The sequence below is a fragment of the Podarcis vaucheri genome (assembly GCF_965113315.1).
Source record: "Podarcis vaucheri genome assembly, chromosome: 3".
Classification (NCBI taxonomy): Eukaryota; Metazoa; Chordata; class Lepidosauria; order Squamata; family Lacertidae; genus Podarcis; species Podarcis vaucheri.
The window spans coordinates 66,733,200-66,747,732 of NC_138761.1; the positions used below are offsets into that span (position 1 = coordinate 66,733,200).

The 14,533-nt window shown below is 40.8% G+C and overlaps 1 protein-coding gene and 1 long non-coding RNA gene across 7 annotated transcripts in view; one reads left to right on the forward strand and one right to left on the reverse strand.

Annotated features, from left to right (window-relative positions):
• The window catches only part of LOC309528610, a 92,502-nt gene that overhangs the window by 34,300 nt on the left and 43,669 nt on the right, over positions 1-14,533 (forward strand). The window lies entirely within an intron of this gene.
• LAMA2 (laminin subunit alpha 2) overlaps positions 1-14,533 on the reverse strand; it is a 395,189-nt gene that overhangs the window by 26,099 nt on the left and 354,557 nt on the right. For 4 of the 6 annotated variants that reach the window (XM_082216016.1, XM_082216018.1, XM_082216017.1 and 1 more), the window contains 5 exons: positions 11,930-12,074; positions 10,373-10,514; positions 7,983-7,994; positions 4,350-4,470; positions 1,805-1,981 (listed from right to left, as the gene is read on the reverse strand). In XM_082216016.1, coding sequence (XP_082072142.1) covers positions 1,805-1,981; positions 4,350-4,470; positions 7,983-7,994; positions 10,373-10,514; positions 11,930-12,074 — 597 coding nt within the window. The remainder of the gene's footprint in view (positions 1-1,804; positions 1,982-4,349; positions 4,471-7,982; positions 7,995-10,372; positions 10,515-11,929; positions 12,075-14,533) is intronic. The other 2 variants (XM_082216020.1, XM_082216019.1) reach the window with 1 other exon arrangement.

Here is a 14,533-nt window from a genome sequence, read left to right on the forward strand (position 1 = left end):
CCGCACCACCGGAGCACGATTTCTGTTCTCAGCCTGAAGCAAAGTTCTTAACCTGAAGCACTATTTCTGGGTTAGCAGAGTCTGTAACCTGAAGCGTATGTAACCTGAAGCATATGTAACCCGAGGTACCACTGTACATGGTGTTGCCAACTGAATTCTTTTGCTGAGAGCAAAGTCCTAGCAAAGATAATACTATTCCTTTAGATTCCTCATAAATTACTGAAAGCCAGAATTTTCTACTTTAACTGTATTCACACAACAGCTGCTGATTTTTTCTGCACTGGAAAACTCACCAAACCAAACCAAACCAAACCAAACCAAACCAAACCAAACCAAACCAAACCAAAGCATTTCCCATCCCAGTCGAAGGCACTATCAGGAGTTGGAGGAAAAATCAATGGCATCTCTAAGGCTGCAATCCCATGCACATTTATCTGGGAGAAAGTGCCACTGAACTCTTTGGAACAGGCTTGGGTTATTGGTTTTTTTTTTAAACTAACTGGATATATCAGGGTACCCAATGCGGTGGCCTCCAGATGTTTTGGATTCCAATTCCGCTTGCACTTAGGCAGTATAGCCAATGGTTAGGAGATGATGGTTGCTGCAGTCTAAAACAGCTGGAGGACTACCCCTGCACTGCTTGATCAGTGGCAAGTGATTGTTAAGTAAATGGGAAAACAGTTTTCACAGAAACCGTGAAATGAACCAAAACATTGTCCTGTAGGTATTGTATAGTACATTAAGTGTTTCCTGCTATGTCTCTATTTAGTTCACAGGGGTGGAAACCATAGAAAGCAGCATTATGGACATATCTAGAGGAATAACGATGCATCTGTGATAGGGTACATGACCCATGGTCTAGGTCATGGGTCACCTGCAGGTGCCATGGCACCCATGAAGGCTTACAGTGGTGGCCCTGGGTATGTCCTAGAAATAATTTTATAGGGTGCTGTGGTCTAAACCACAGAGTCTAGGGCTTGCTGATCAGAAGATCGGCGGTTCGAATCCCCGCGATGGGGTGAGCTCCTGTTGCTCAGTCCCAGCTCCTGCCAACCTAGCAATTCAAAAGCACGTCAAAGTGCAAGTAGATAAATAGGTACCGCTCTGGTGGGATGGTAAATGGCATTTCTATGTGCTGCTCTGGTTCGCCAGAAGTGGCTTAGTCCTGCTGGCCACATGACCCGGAAGCTGTACGCCGGCTCCCTCAGCCAATAAAGCAAGATGAGCGTCGCAACACCAGAGTCATCTGCGACTGGACCTAATTCTCAGGGGTCCCTTTACCTTTACCTTTAAACTCTGCAAGTATCTAATAAGTAATGTCTGAAATGAAAATGGTGAGGGTGGAATTTACCTAACCAGCAGAAGCCCTGTGCAGGGTCTTCCACTTGCCCAACAGAGTTTTTATTTTTCTGCAAACCCTCAAAATTGGCTCAGGGTGGAGGCAATTATCTCTCTAATTTTGTGTTATGCCACACACTCCTCCATGACAGCTACCGGTATTTTGTAATTGTCTCCTCCAACACTCTCAGCGTTCAAAATGGGCCCACTAGTCCAAAATGTTTGGGAGCCCCTTGTCTAGGTGTACCAAATGGACCAAATGTCTGATATGTCAGCTTAATGACATCCCTTCCCCTTCAAACTTTGATAGGAACAACTTTCAAGGAAACGTTCTAAATCTCCAACTTATTTCCCTTCCCACCCAACATAAAGACAAAATAGTCCCTGCAGTGCAGGAGCTGAACAATATCTTTGGCCAATGAAGATGTGGCAAACAAGCAACCCAGTTTCTGGTATCATCCTGTACCTGCCCAGTCTGCCTGCGCTTTCTCCGTGGGGGTACAGGTGCCCCACTAGTACCAAAGAGTATGATGCCAGATTCATTTCTGGTGCTGAAGGACAAGTGGATTTCTGTTCCCACATTGAGCGAGACTGGTGGCAGCTCCACAAAGCCCGGTTTCGGGAAGCTGACTGTGTAGATATTCTGCAGAAAAGAAGGGACTGGATGAGTTTGACCCAGAACAGGAAAACTTTCTTGCAATAATAAACAGCTCAGCAGTTTACATTCAAAATGCTGTGCAAACATTTGTCCATCTGCTAAATCACCCAATATCAGAAAACATTTGGAAAAGTAGATTCAGCTAAAAAGAGCTGCACAGCCCAGTCTTTCAGCATTATTATTATTTTGAGGCTTTGTACACACCACGGACCATTCTGAGGTCTGCAAGTACTCCTAACCAAATACATTTCCTAATGTATTCTTTTTCTTTGGGAGGGGGGTTGGTTTTTAAGTATGATGTGTGTGCATCTTGAATCATGGAAGTCGGTTTGACAGGGAGCCAAAATGTTGGGGTCACACGGTGATGAAGCTAGTCATGGCTAGGGTCGACAAGTTGCAAGTCAGAGAGCACAGTACCTTCGAAAACCCCCGTGCAGAGAGATATGTGGATTCTGCAGCCTCTTCCCCACTTCCTCATCTTACCACTTGCCCTCTTTCCCAACTGGCTGCTGTGAGTAAGATTCCAAAGGGCCACATAGTACCGTAGGTGTGCTGGAATGATTAAATAACGAGGAGAAAAAAACCCCAAGGCTGCCTTCAGGGAGGATTTCCAAGAGATACCACAGGTCTCTGGGTTGCAGCATGTTCACCCCAGTCATGGAAGTTGTCCTGCAAATGGCCTCTAGGTCTTGAAACTAAAACAAGTTGTTGTTTTTAATCACAGCCATTTCCAAGACAGTTCCTTGCTTGTTAAAACACTGATGAGAACTTGTCAATATGCAGAGAACTTTCTTGGAATTAAATCACATGCACAAAACCTTCCTCATGGTTACTTGTGATGGGAGTCGCCCAGCAGATCTTCCACAATTCCAAAATGTATTATTAATGTATTTATTTACTGAATTATTCACTTGCTGCCTTTTTGGACACAGCCTAAAATTAATCCATTTTAATTCATTAATATACTTTCCCAGCCCTTCCTTGCCCCACTGGTATGTGATGTACTTTATGGAAGATCCAAATGCTGACAAGTGAGCCTCAGTTGTGGTGTTAAATCTGAATAGGATTTTGCTTCACACACTTTATGGTTATCTTTACCTGACTTGTCCCCACAGTGTGGTTGCTTGCACTTTAAAACGAATCCGCTCATACATTAGGCTCCACTGTTTGTCACTGCCTTGCTATCTGGGCTAAGCAGTTCAGCTCGTCTCCTGAATCCAACTCATAAATAAGGCATGTACTGCCCATGGCTCTACAGCTCTCACACTGGGAGATATTAAGGATGAACTGAAGAGGGGCTGTATGTCACAGAATATTGAATCGTATTTTTAAAAAACATGAGATTGCTTAAGGACCGCTTGTACATACAGCATTATGATGATATTCAGGATTAATTCTGACCACAGTCTGCTAAGGACTACTTTTGTACAACTCACTGAAATGAAATGGTCTCATCTTGAAGATCAAAGAATAATAAATTCTAGACTTGGAAGGAACCCCAAGGGCCATCAACTTCAAGCCCCTGCAATGTAGGAATCACAGCTAAAGAATTCCTAACAGAAGGCTGTTTAACCACTGTTTAAAAACCTCCAATTAAGGAGAGTCTGCCACCTTCTGAGATAGTTTGTTCCATCGTTGAACAGCTGTTACTATCAGAAAGTTCTTCCTAATGTTTACTCTGAATCTCCTTTCTGTAATTTGGTTTGAGTCCTACCCTTTGAGGCAGCAGAAAACAAGCTTGCTCCATGTTTCAGTGATAGCTGTTCAGAAAGATGGATAAGGAAGAGGGCAACAAGTCAAATAGTGTTAGGCATTAAGAGAAGGTTAGGGAAATAATCATGCAGAAGCAATTTTCCATGGGAATTGAATGACATGTTGTAGGTCCTCATTGCAACTCTGTAAGTCCCATACAAATAGGAGTGGCAGGAGGGGGGGGGAGCAGTCATTTCCTCCAAGCAAGATGGAAGTGGGGCAACTTTGTTAATGGAATTGTATGTAGCAGAATGAAGAAGAAGAAGAGTTTGGATTTGATATCCTGCTTTATCACTACCCTAAGGTGTCTCAAAGTGGCTAACAATCTCCTTTCCCTTCGTCCCTACAACAAACACTCTGTAGGTGAGTGAGGCTGAGAGACTTCAGAGAGAAGTGTGACTAGCCCAAGGTCACCCAGCAGCTGCATGTGGAGAAGTGGGGAAGCGAACCCGGTTCACCAGATTACGAGTCCACTGCTCTTAACCACTACACCACACCAACCTCCTTCATCCTCAGGAATTTCCTTGCCAGAGCTGCTTGTTGATAAAACATGGAGCAATCATTTTAAGATCATTCAAGGAAACATGGAAAGCAAACTAACCTCCAGTGTACAGCCTTTGGTAATGCCCACGAAGTCAGGACTGCTCAGAAGATTGTATGGCGTCCGAGAAATTTCAATATCCTTGATGCAGCCTGAGTATTTCTTTGTGTTTACTTCAGGCCTGCAAAAATAAGGTCAAAACAGGTTTAGTCATGAGTAAAAACAGTCACAAAAGGGCTAAAACAGTTTTCCATATCCAGAATGTTTTAAACATTCTGACCACAATCCAGAGGATGTTAGTCACATAGGTCACAAAACCTACAGATTTCAATGGGAATAATAATAATAATAATAATAATAATAATAATAATAATAATAATAATAATAGATGATAGCACAGTCCAGAAGATTAAAATGCTAAACATTCTACCAGAAGAATAAAGTTATCAGTGACTAACTTCCCCTGGATTGCAGCCTTTTACATAAATTCTGCTTCTCATGATTTACCAAAAATACCGGCCTTTTCCCTACTTCTGCATTTAATGTCACTGTTATCTCTGTGTAAAATGTAGCAGGATGACAATATAATAGGTTATTCTCCAAGAAGTGTAGAAAGATAAAGGTTAGAAAACTTTTTGACAGTTTGCCTATTTACATGAAGTGTTTTCTTTAGACATGTGGAAGAAGTAACATATGAGCCACTTGCCCAATTATTTAGTTTGTGCTCACATCACAAAAATGTTAGCAACCTACCGTGAATTCAAAGTTTCTCCTATGTTCAGGAATATAGCAGACGTGAGGGACTTTTGTCCCAGAAAATGGTGCTGGAGCACAACTTATTTTCACCAGCACAGTCATGGTTGATGAGATTATTTCTGCTTTGCAGAGCGTTGGACTAGATGACCCTTTTGGGTCCCCCCTCCAACTCTACAATTCTATGATTCTATCACTTGAATACCCAACAGCCTGAGTTTTGTGATCTGACAGAAGGGCAGCAGAAGGATAGTGTTAGTATCATTCAGAAGCCTTTATACTGAGCACCAAACCAGGAGCAGTTTTGTTTGAATGTTTATCATATTCACACATCACTCCTCTGACTTGGAAAAGCTGCTTCATAAATGTTGATTTTTCCTGAAACAGCAGCCTTCCTGAAGCAGTAGCAACTGCAGTTAACCCTCTGATCCATGTTAACGGTCGATGGAAAGAAAGATTGGGCATCTTGAGATGTGGATACAATCTGGCCAATTGACCAGATCAGACAAGTAATACTCACATGAAAATAACACAAAACATTAGTATTAAATAAGGTAAAAAACAATTCACAGTTCATATACCCATATATGTATGTGCATATATGCACATGCACAAAAATATATCTATGATCTTAATTTAAAAACAACATTATAATATAGAAGATCAACAATTTGGATGTCCCCCAATAGCTTTTTTTCTGCTGTGGCATTTTTATTTTTTATTTTTGCATTTTGTAGCCATCTCAGCAAAGCATAGCATGTCTGTTTCAAAAGCTGCAAGTACTTTAGAGTTAATACCAAAAAAAAGAAACAAAAGAAAATCTCAATTCTATGTTACTGCTAGTTGAAGGTTCTAAAGTCTCCCTGTGGGCACCAACTGAGCTTCAGAAAGTTCTGAGAAAGGCAAACACAATTTCTTTCCAACTTTGAATTTTTTTCTATGTTTCATCTCCTACATTTTCTTCACGCACTGATCCACAGTAGCAGAGCTTTTCTGCAGCCTAACAACCTGTAATTCCATCTGTCTCACCAAGCAAATCTTGCCAGAGTTTCATAGTCATTGAGGCTCAAACTACATGTTAATCAAAGTTCTAAGACTCTCTCTCCCACCTCAGTTTTTCTTATGCTATAGCAGGCTGGGGTGGGTTGTGTCTGAGCACACAGATGTGCTGAGAAAGGGTACTTAAACCTTTCAACACTCCTGACATTTCCAAGCTAAAAATGACCCTCACGAAGATATTTGTTTCAAGAGAAAGTTATGGAAAAGATTCATCTGCATCTTCTTCTTTCACATGCATTCTCTCTCTCTCTCTCTCTCTCTCTCTCTCTCTCTCACACACACACACACACACACAAATCCTTTGAGCCTCAAGAACCATCTAATTTTCCCAACACCACTTGAATGCAGTTTTACATAACAACAGCAGTGTGAGACTCTACCTCACTGGGCAACCTTCAGGTACACAGATTTTAATTCCGGGGCTGCCAAAAATATCTCCAAAAGGATATAATTTACTTCTGTATAAGAGCTATGATATGCTTTAACTTAAATTCAAATTTTAACATTGCATGAACCCATCTGTGGGATCCCTCTTTATTAGATGCACCTGAGGAAATAATTGTAGTTGTCTAGACAATGAGCAAAATATGGAGGCTGAGGTTTGCCTTTTATAATTCAGCGGAAGATAAGCAGGGTTTCCAGGCTCATTAAGAGAGACTAACCCAAAATGAATATATCTCCCAATCAAATTTTGGTGGTACTGGGAGATGGTGCTAAATGTTTCGGGAATGGATGGTTAAAGTTTCGGCTGTGTTTTCTTTAAGGTTTTTTTTTTTTTACTTGCATATATGCAAGCTGGTAAACTTTCATTTTGCTTTCTTTTGTCCTTTTAAGAAGTAAGCCAAGCCAAGATTACATGGTCACAGAATACTGTTGCGATGAGGCAGTCTGGCCCATATTTGTATAGAAAAGCCAGCTTGTCTGCCAAGGTTTTCTCACCAAAACATCACTTGCCTTGGGGGCTGGTGTGGGTCGGCTTTCTTCTTAAGAGGGAGATGAAGAGGAAAAAGAAAGAAAGCCCTTGCCACCTTGTAAAATGTAAATAAAAATACCCCACATCTAAAATCGTGGAGACTGTTGTACTCCCCTCAGAAAGTTACAGAAGTTCTGTCCCCCTTTCATCATCTTTGGGAAGACTTTGGGTTCAGGCTTTAGTTAGGATAGCTATGGGGGGGGGTATCCAAGTACAATGGCAGCACACCTATGAATATTAGTTTTCTGGGGCAAGCCAAAGGCTATCACCCTTGCACTCTGCTTATGTTAGAGATTATTTTGCTGGCAGTTTGCTGGCCTACAGAGACTTGATCCAATAAGACAATTCTTATGTTCCTGAAGATATACAGAAAACACAGATGCCAGAAAGAGCCTGCATTGCACGGAGAGATTGGAGAGTCAAGTGTCCCTCCCTGCAATTTGCTGAGAAAATAAATAATCTCTTGTGATTGACACTCCATTCTCACAGATTTCTGCACGTGTTCCATCACTAATTTGCTCTGCGCTGAACAGAAACTCTTAACTGCTTTTTATTTTTTTTAAAAAATACAGCTTGTACTTCTGATATAATTAATTTTTAAAATGAAAAAAAAGGAAAAGAAAACCCAACACAGCAAGATATAAACAGCTGTGTGAAGATGCTAGGCTAAGTGTTTGTTGCTGCAAGTGTGTGCGCAGCATGCGGCAAGGCTGTGTTAAGCACTGAGGAGCAGCTTGATTTGCTGCAGCAGGATCCATTGCCAAATGAACAGCCCCAGAGCAACAGCTGGAACAGATACAGACACAAATTGCTTTTTGCTTCGCCACCTGTTGCAAGCTGCGCTTAACCCATGCAGAGCGCGAGGCATGCAAGTATTGCTTGAAATTTGACTTCTTTTTTTTTTTTACCTGGATTTCATACTAGGATAAAAATGAACAGAGAAAGAGAGAGAGGGGGAAAAAACAAATACCATTTTGTTTATTATTTGCAATTATAACATTTATAACAAACCAAATTCGTATAATGATACAGGCTGTTCAGTCTGCTTAAGATTCAGGCCACTTTCTTTAAAATATACACCCATGGCTTTTAACAAACCACCCACTGCCCTTCCGTAAGACTTGCATACTGGGAAGCAATTGACCCAGAAATCCTCAGAATGTTTCAAAAATTAACCAACTGACCACCACCTTTCTCTGCAGCCCCACACAATGTCTGTAAATAGCAGAAATTCTAACCAAGAAAGTCAAGTATGTTAGGCTGGAGGGGCTTCCACCAACCTTAAGCCCACCCCTAATTCCTGGACTACCTTCTCTATAGAGGGGGGGCGACACCTAGACCTGCTGGTGAAGGGAAGAGGACAGGGCACAGAGAAGATTCCTCACTGAGGGTAAGGCATTAAGAGCGGCTTGTTGTAAATCCAGCAGTAGCTGATGGGCTCTCTCACTTTTCAGGCCTGCAATATCAGCTGGCAATTTTGACCATCACTTGCGTGAGGCCACTGCACCCTAGGATCCTTTGGGAGAGAGCAAACATTGCCAGCAATTGCTGGGTCCTTCTGGATCGAAGGAGATAGCTAGTTGGGGAGGTCCATGGAAAATCTTCCATCATCTTTAAGTTGCACCCTCCTTCAATACAGTGGTACCTTGGGTTACAAACACCTCAGGTTACAAACACTTCAGGTTACAGACTCCACTAACCCGGAAGTAGTACGTCAGGTTAAGAACTTTACCTCAGGATGAGAAAAGAAATCGCGTACCGGCAGCAGTACCCATTAGCTAAAGTGGTACCTCAGGTTAAGAATGGTTTCAGGTTAAGAATGGACCTCCGGAATGAATTAAGCTCATAACCAGAGGTACCACTGTATCATTCTCCTTGATCAAAGGGCTGGATCACCTTTCCTATAAGGAAAAGCTGAACCATTTGGGAGTTTCGGAAAGAAGAGGAATAATTGGGACATAACACAGGTATGTAAAATGATGGAGAAAGAGTGGCTTAAGGGAAATTTTCTTTTCATAATACTAGAACTCAGGGCCACCCAACAAAACTGATTGGTAGAGTGTTCAGGGCTGATAAAAGTTCTTCACACAATGCACAAGTAACTTATGGAATTCAGTTGCACATCATGTGGTGGAGGCTGGTAGCGTAGATAGCTTTTAAAAAGGCATTTGTGGAAAATGGGTCTCTCAAAGGATATTAACCACAATAGTCAAATGGAACTTCCTTGTCCTACTTGTGAGTTTCCAGATGTGTCTGGATGGCCACTGGATGCTTTGGTGACACAGCTGTAATCTATGTGGCACAGCTCTTATGTTAGGGTTTCTACATGACACACAAAGTAAGGTCATTTATGTTGAGCTGCAGCTCAATTCCTGATTTCTTAAAAATGACCTGTGACCTGAACAGCTAACAAGGAAATTTTAAAAGAACAATAACAGTGCAATAGTGGCTGTTTGGCTCTGTAGCAGCCCAGTAGCTTATCTAGATCTCTCTGCCTATGCAATGACTTCATCATTGTTATTCTTTCATGGAAACTGAACTGATATAAATGAATGGGTTTGCCTGTGTTGCACAGTATCGGCACTTTGTACCAGATATTTTTCCCATTGCAGAAATGTTTCTGTAAACTTTGATAAAGGTTCCAGAGTTTGTTTCAAAACAGAAAACACCGATTACACTCCAGTACCTCATCAACTCATTTAGCATTAACGAAGACAGGAAAGCATATGGAAAATACTTTATGCATAATAAAATTTACAGGAAGATTTTAAGCTGAGCAAGAAATTCTGTCTTGAGTTCATATGTGATTAAACAGAAAATGAAAACAGATACTAGGGCAGTGGGGATGGAGCTACATGTTGTGCCTCAACCACATTTCTTTAAACTTGGGTACTGCTTCATCTGTGCAAATTGAGCCTGGGATGATAGGGCCTGGAGCAGAGAAGGGCAAGAGCAGACACTATGCAATTTTTTACTACCAGCTGTTTCTCCACCAGTCCCCATATAATGCATTTTTTGTATGTTATTTTCAGTAATATATGCACCTGTATTCACATTTTGTCCTAGGTATAAGCATTTTTGTATGCATTAGTTGGCTGGGGAAGCCCCCTGCAAAATTCAGATAAGAGTGAATTTCAGCGGTTGGCTGTCTTTTTGGTTCGTGTATTGTTTCAGAATAGGGTGTGTGGCATAAGTATCTTTTTTGTGCGCAATCCTTTCATGAATCATTAAGAAAAAGTTTAGAGAACAATTGCTGCTCCTGAATTCCTTTAGTTGACTATGTGCTAAGTGCCATTACCTTAGGTTTCGTCTCAGTGTTGGCAATCCACCGAAATAGATGGGCTCGTCGGCTTTCAAGTTGAGGCCAAAGTGCTTCCCTGTAGCAACTGTTGTGATGATCTCTTCCTGGTTGGAGTCTATGTCTACAATTGATACATTAGCTGAGAAAATATAAGAAGAAAAATTAAATAGGGCTTTGAGCTACAGAAGAATTTTCAAATGTTTATAACTACTTCTTCCTTTCTCGAGCAAACACACTTGTCCATACCCTCTTTTCAATTAAGAGAGGGAAAAGTATGACCAGGTACATTCTGATTATACCAGTGATTGGTTTATGAATAGCCTTTTCTAGTTGAATGGCACATATCTGCTTGCTAGGAGGAAGAAAAGAGAAACCACTAAGGGTGAAAAAGCAGTACACAGTTGAAGAGAACAACAAAAAAGCAAGCACGGAAATAAAAAATGCAAAGCGGGGGAATGGATGTGTCAGACTCCCCCAAAAGTTCAGAATTATTAAAACAGACAGTTCATTGGGAGAGATTCCCCCCGCACCCTTAGATATAGTGCCAAGCTTAATTATCCCTATTTTATCATGTTGACTGTTTGGGAAAAGATTTCTGAGAATGTACAAACTGGAATATCCATCAAAACCAAAACAGCAATAAAATATGTAATACCACCAATGTGATCAGGATTTTATCCTAGTCGCTTTGCTTAAACGGGTTGTGACCCTTCCACGACTGCAGAGTATTTATTTTGGAAGGGACAAAACTGCAAAAGTTTATCTTGGTGAACATACACAGAGAAGTTTCTAGATTTCAGGGTTCAGCAAGACAGCATAAATCAACTGGAGCCAAAGATTATTTCAGCTCAGCTTTCTTATTTCAAACAGAGATGTATGAAATTCTTATAGGCTTGATTAAACATCCTATAGATATTTTGCCTTTGGAAATATTCTCATTCCTTTTTGGTTTTTTTAAAGTTGAATTCGGCAGCAACGTTAGCATTCATGTAAATTAAAGTTGCCTGTCATTTATGGGGAGTCTTTTTCTCCTTGCAGTACAAAGGGCTGTGACAATGTGCAAAAAGGGCCCATTGTGTATCGTAGACAGATATACTGTGCCATCAGTATTTTAACTCTCCACATTTTGAAAGCAGTTTGATAGATTTAAGTTATGAAAGGCACCATGAAGTATAAAACCCAATTTACATTCTAACAAAAATAGTGTAGGTTTGTTTTATGAACTCTGAACAACATCAGGGCACTGCATGAAAAAAACATTTTTCACTCAGATGCATTTTAGAGTGTAATTTAGGTAGCTGTAAGGCAGAATTATGCCTGAAAAATTAAGCTACCATTTTCAAAAGAAAAACATAAGAGACCTGTTTGACACTGCAATCAGTCACAGCTAACCTGAGCCATCTGTAATTTAAGCAAAAGAAGTTGCTAAATCACTTTCTTTTACAACTTTCTAAACCCAGCAATTTTGTACATCATCTTCTCCATGATTAGATAGTTAGCTGTGCTGGATAAGATAATTAGGACGTTTATGATGTTATCACTGCAGGAACTCACCTTGTTTTAGAATTCTTGTCAAGGTGAATGATTTCCATTTCCCGTCATTGTGGTTCTGGTTGCCAACAACAGAAGCTGTTCCTGAACCTAGATCATAACTGACTTTAATACGCCCATCACTGAGCTCTATGCTCATGAAATCTTTCTGTTAATGAGAAGCATTAGAAACTTTATTTAGGATGCAGTCCTATGCCCAGTTTTTTTTAAAGTAAGCCCCACTGACCTCAATGAGACTTACTTCTGAGTAAACATGTAGTCTGATGATTGAACTGTGAGATTTTGAAAGACATGTGATTTTCTGATGAAAGTAATTTCAAATAGTGACTAGCCCCCCTTCCCAACAATATCTAAGATTATTTTTCTGCCATTTCTTAATAGAGGTTTAGTTCAAAGAAGGCATCATAGGTGAAGTTAATTTGTTGCCATCATAGGTGAAGTTAATTTGTTTTAAAGTGGAAATATGTTGCTCTTTAATTCCAACCAGGCAGTAAATTATTGTGAACGGCAAGGTGGAGTCGCTTGCATTCATCACTGCAACACAGATCTTGATAACATTAAAAAATGATCTGAAAAATAATAAATAACCTCCGACTCAAGTCTCCAAATTAATATTCCTCTTACAGGATTTTGTGGCAGAAAGAAAGAAAAAAGCTGAAAAAGACCAGTGTGCCTTCATACTTAGGTGTCTCTTTGTATCACTGCCACAGCGTTCCATGGGCTGCTTGCCTGTTTTTGCACACACTACCACCCTCTGCGTATGTGTTGCTGGTAATGTCCACATTTGGTAAATATCAATATTCTGACAACCCCATAACAAGTAAATGCTAGTGATCACACTTTAAGTGACTGACTGCATTTGCCAATGCATATTGGAGTTTCAGACATACACAAATATCTCTAGAACTGTCAAAGTTCTCATTATATTTGCCAATAACTGACATATTTCCGACATGCAGTATAATCTATACAGAACTTCTTCCCATCTGTTTATTACAGCTGGTTCCATTTCTAAGGGAAGAACTAGGACAATGACAAGTTAGTTTGCAGTTAAAATCCCTATAATTAGATTATCACTTAATGGATAGATCCCTATGGGACTGTTTCCTTTATCACCTGAGAACATGTTACAGTTCTCTACAGGAACTGGGAGGTCTGTGTAGACTTCATATATCTAATATCTAGCCACCCTTCTCTGTACTAATGTCTAGGCCTGATCAGCTGCGATTCTGAAGGAGTTTCATAGTTCTGTTGACAGCAGCAATGTCAAGTGAAGCTCTGTGGGAGTGCAGCTCATAGTCTTGTTCCAGCAGTAAGTTCCAGTTGACTAGAACGGGCCTTTGTTTTGAGCAGGCACCCCCAAACTCGGCCCTCCAGCTGTTTTGGGACTACTATTCCCATCAACCCTGACCACTGGTCCTGTTAGCTAGGGATGTTGGGAGCTGTAGTCCCAAAACAGCTGGAGGGCTGAGTTTGGGGGTGCCTGGTTTTGAGCTAATCCTGCCACCTCAAAAAATTATATTGGTGCACAAGGCAACTCATGTGCAAGGGCTGATTATTTCAAATGAGGATGCAGGTGCACTGACTATGCATTTCTACGCATGATCTGTTCTATACAGACATATTAATTAGGCAGCCCAGGCATGAGTTTAAGTCAGAGGTGAGAAATCCATGTCTCCCCAGACATTGTTGGACTCCAGTTCTCATCAGTCCCAGCCAGCACAGGCAATGGGTTGATGGTAAATTGAAGTCCAGCAGCACCTGGAAGGTCACAGGTTTCCTAACTCTGATGTTAGATATGTCTTCATGCACCAAGAAGATGAGAACATTTATACAATTTACTTGAGATTGAGATCTCAAGTAGCTTCCACAGTGCAGAGAAGGAAGAGTAGTTGAGGCACTGGAAGTGTACACTGACCTCCCAATCTCTGTAATGTTCTTGTAATGTCTGTGCATGGTGGGAATAGGTAAGGAATGAGGATCTACCAAGCCTGGGAACCTGTGGCCCTCCAGATGTTGTTGAACTCTAACGTCCATCAACCACTGCCCGCATGTCCAATGGACAGGGTTGATTGGAGTTATAGTCTAGCAACATCTGGAGGACCACGGGTTTCCCCATCCTGCCCTATGCAAATCTATTAGTATGCAGATATTGCACCCACACATGGAGAAGGATGTCTACTTAAAAATGTATGTCCCACTTTCCTTTCCTTTACACCCAAGGAAGCTAACAAATAATCAGATACAAAAGTAATTAACAAAAGCAAAAGCATTCTGGTGAAATGTTTTTGATGCCATGTTATGCCTAACTCTAACAGATAACAGGTAAAACCCAATAGCCATTATTGAGGAGCCTTTTGCCATACAACTTTTTTTTTTACAAATTATAAATTCTAAGAATAATCATTGTAATGATCTGCACAGAGCTCTGTGCAAAGCATTATACAAGCTGCTCTGTTATGTTCTTGCAAATCACACAATTGACTATAAATGGCCTCACAGAAGTCATTAACCCCAGTGTCTTCACTTAAGTGACATTCATCACGAGTGTAAAAGCATGCATGTTAATCTCTTTACAAGGAACTGTGTAATTCATAATGTTAATGA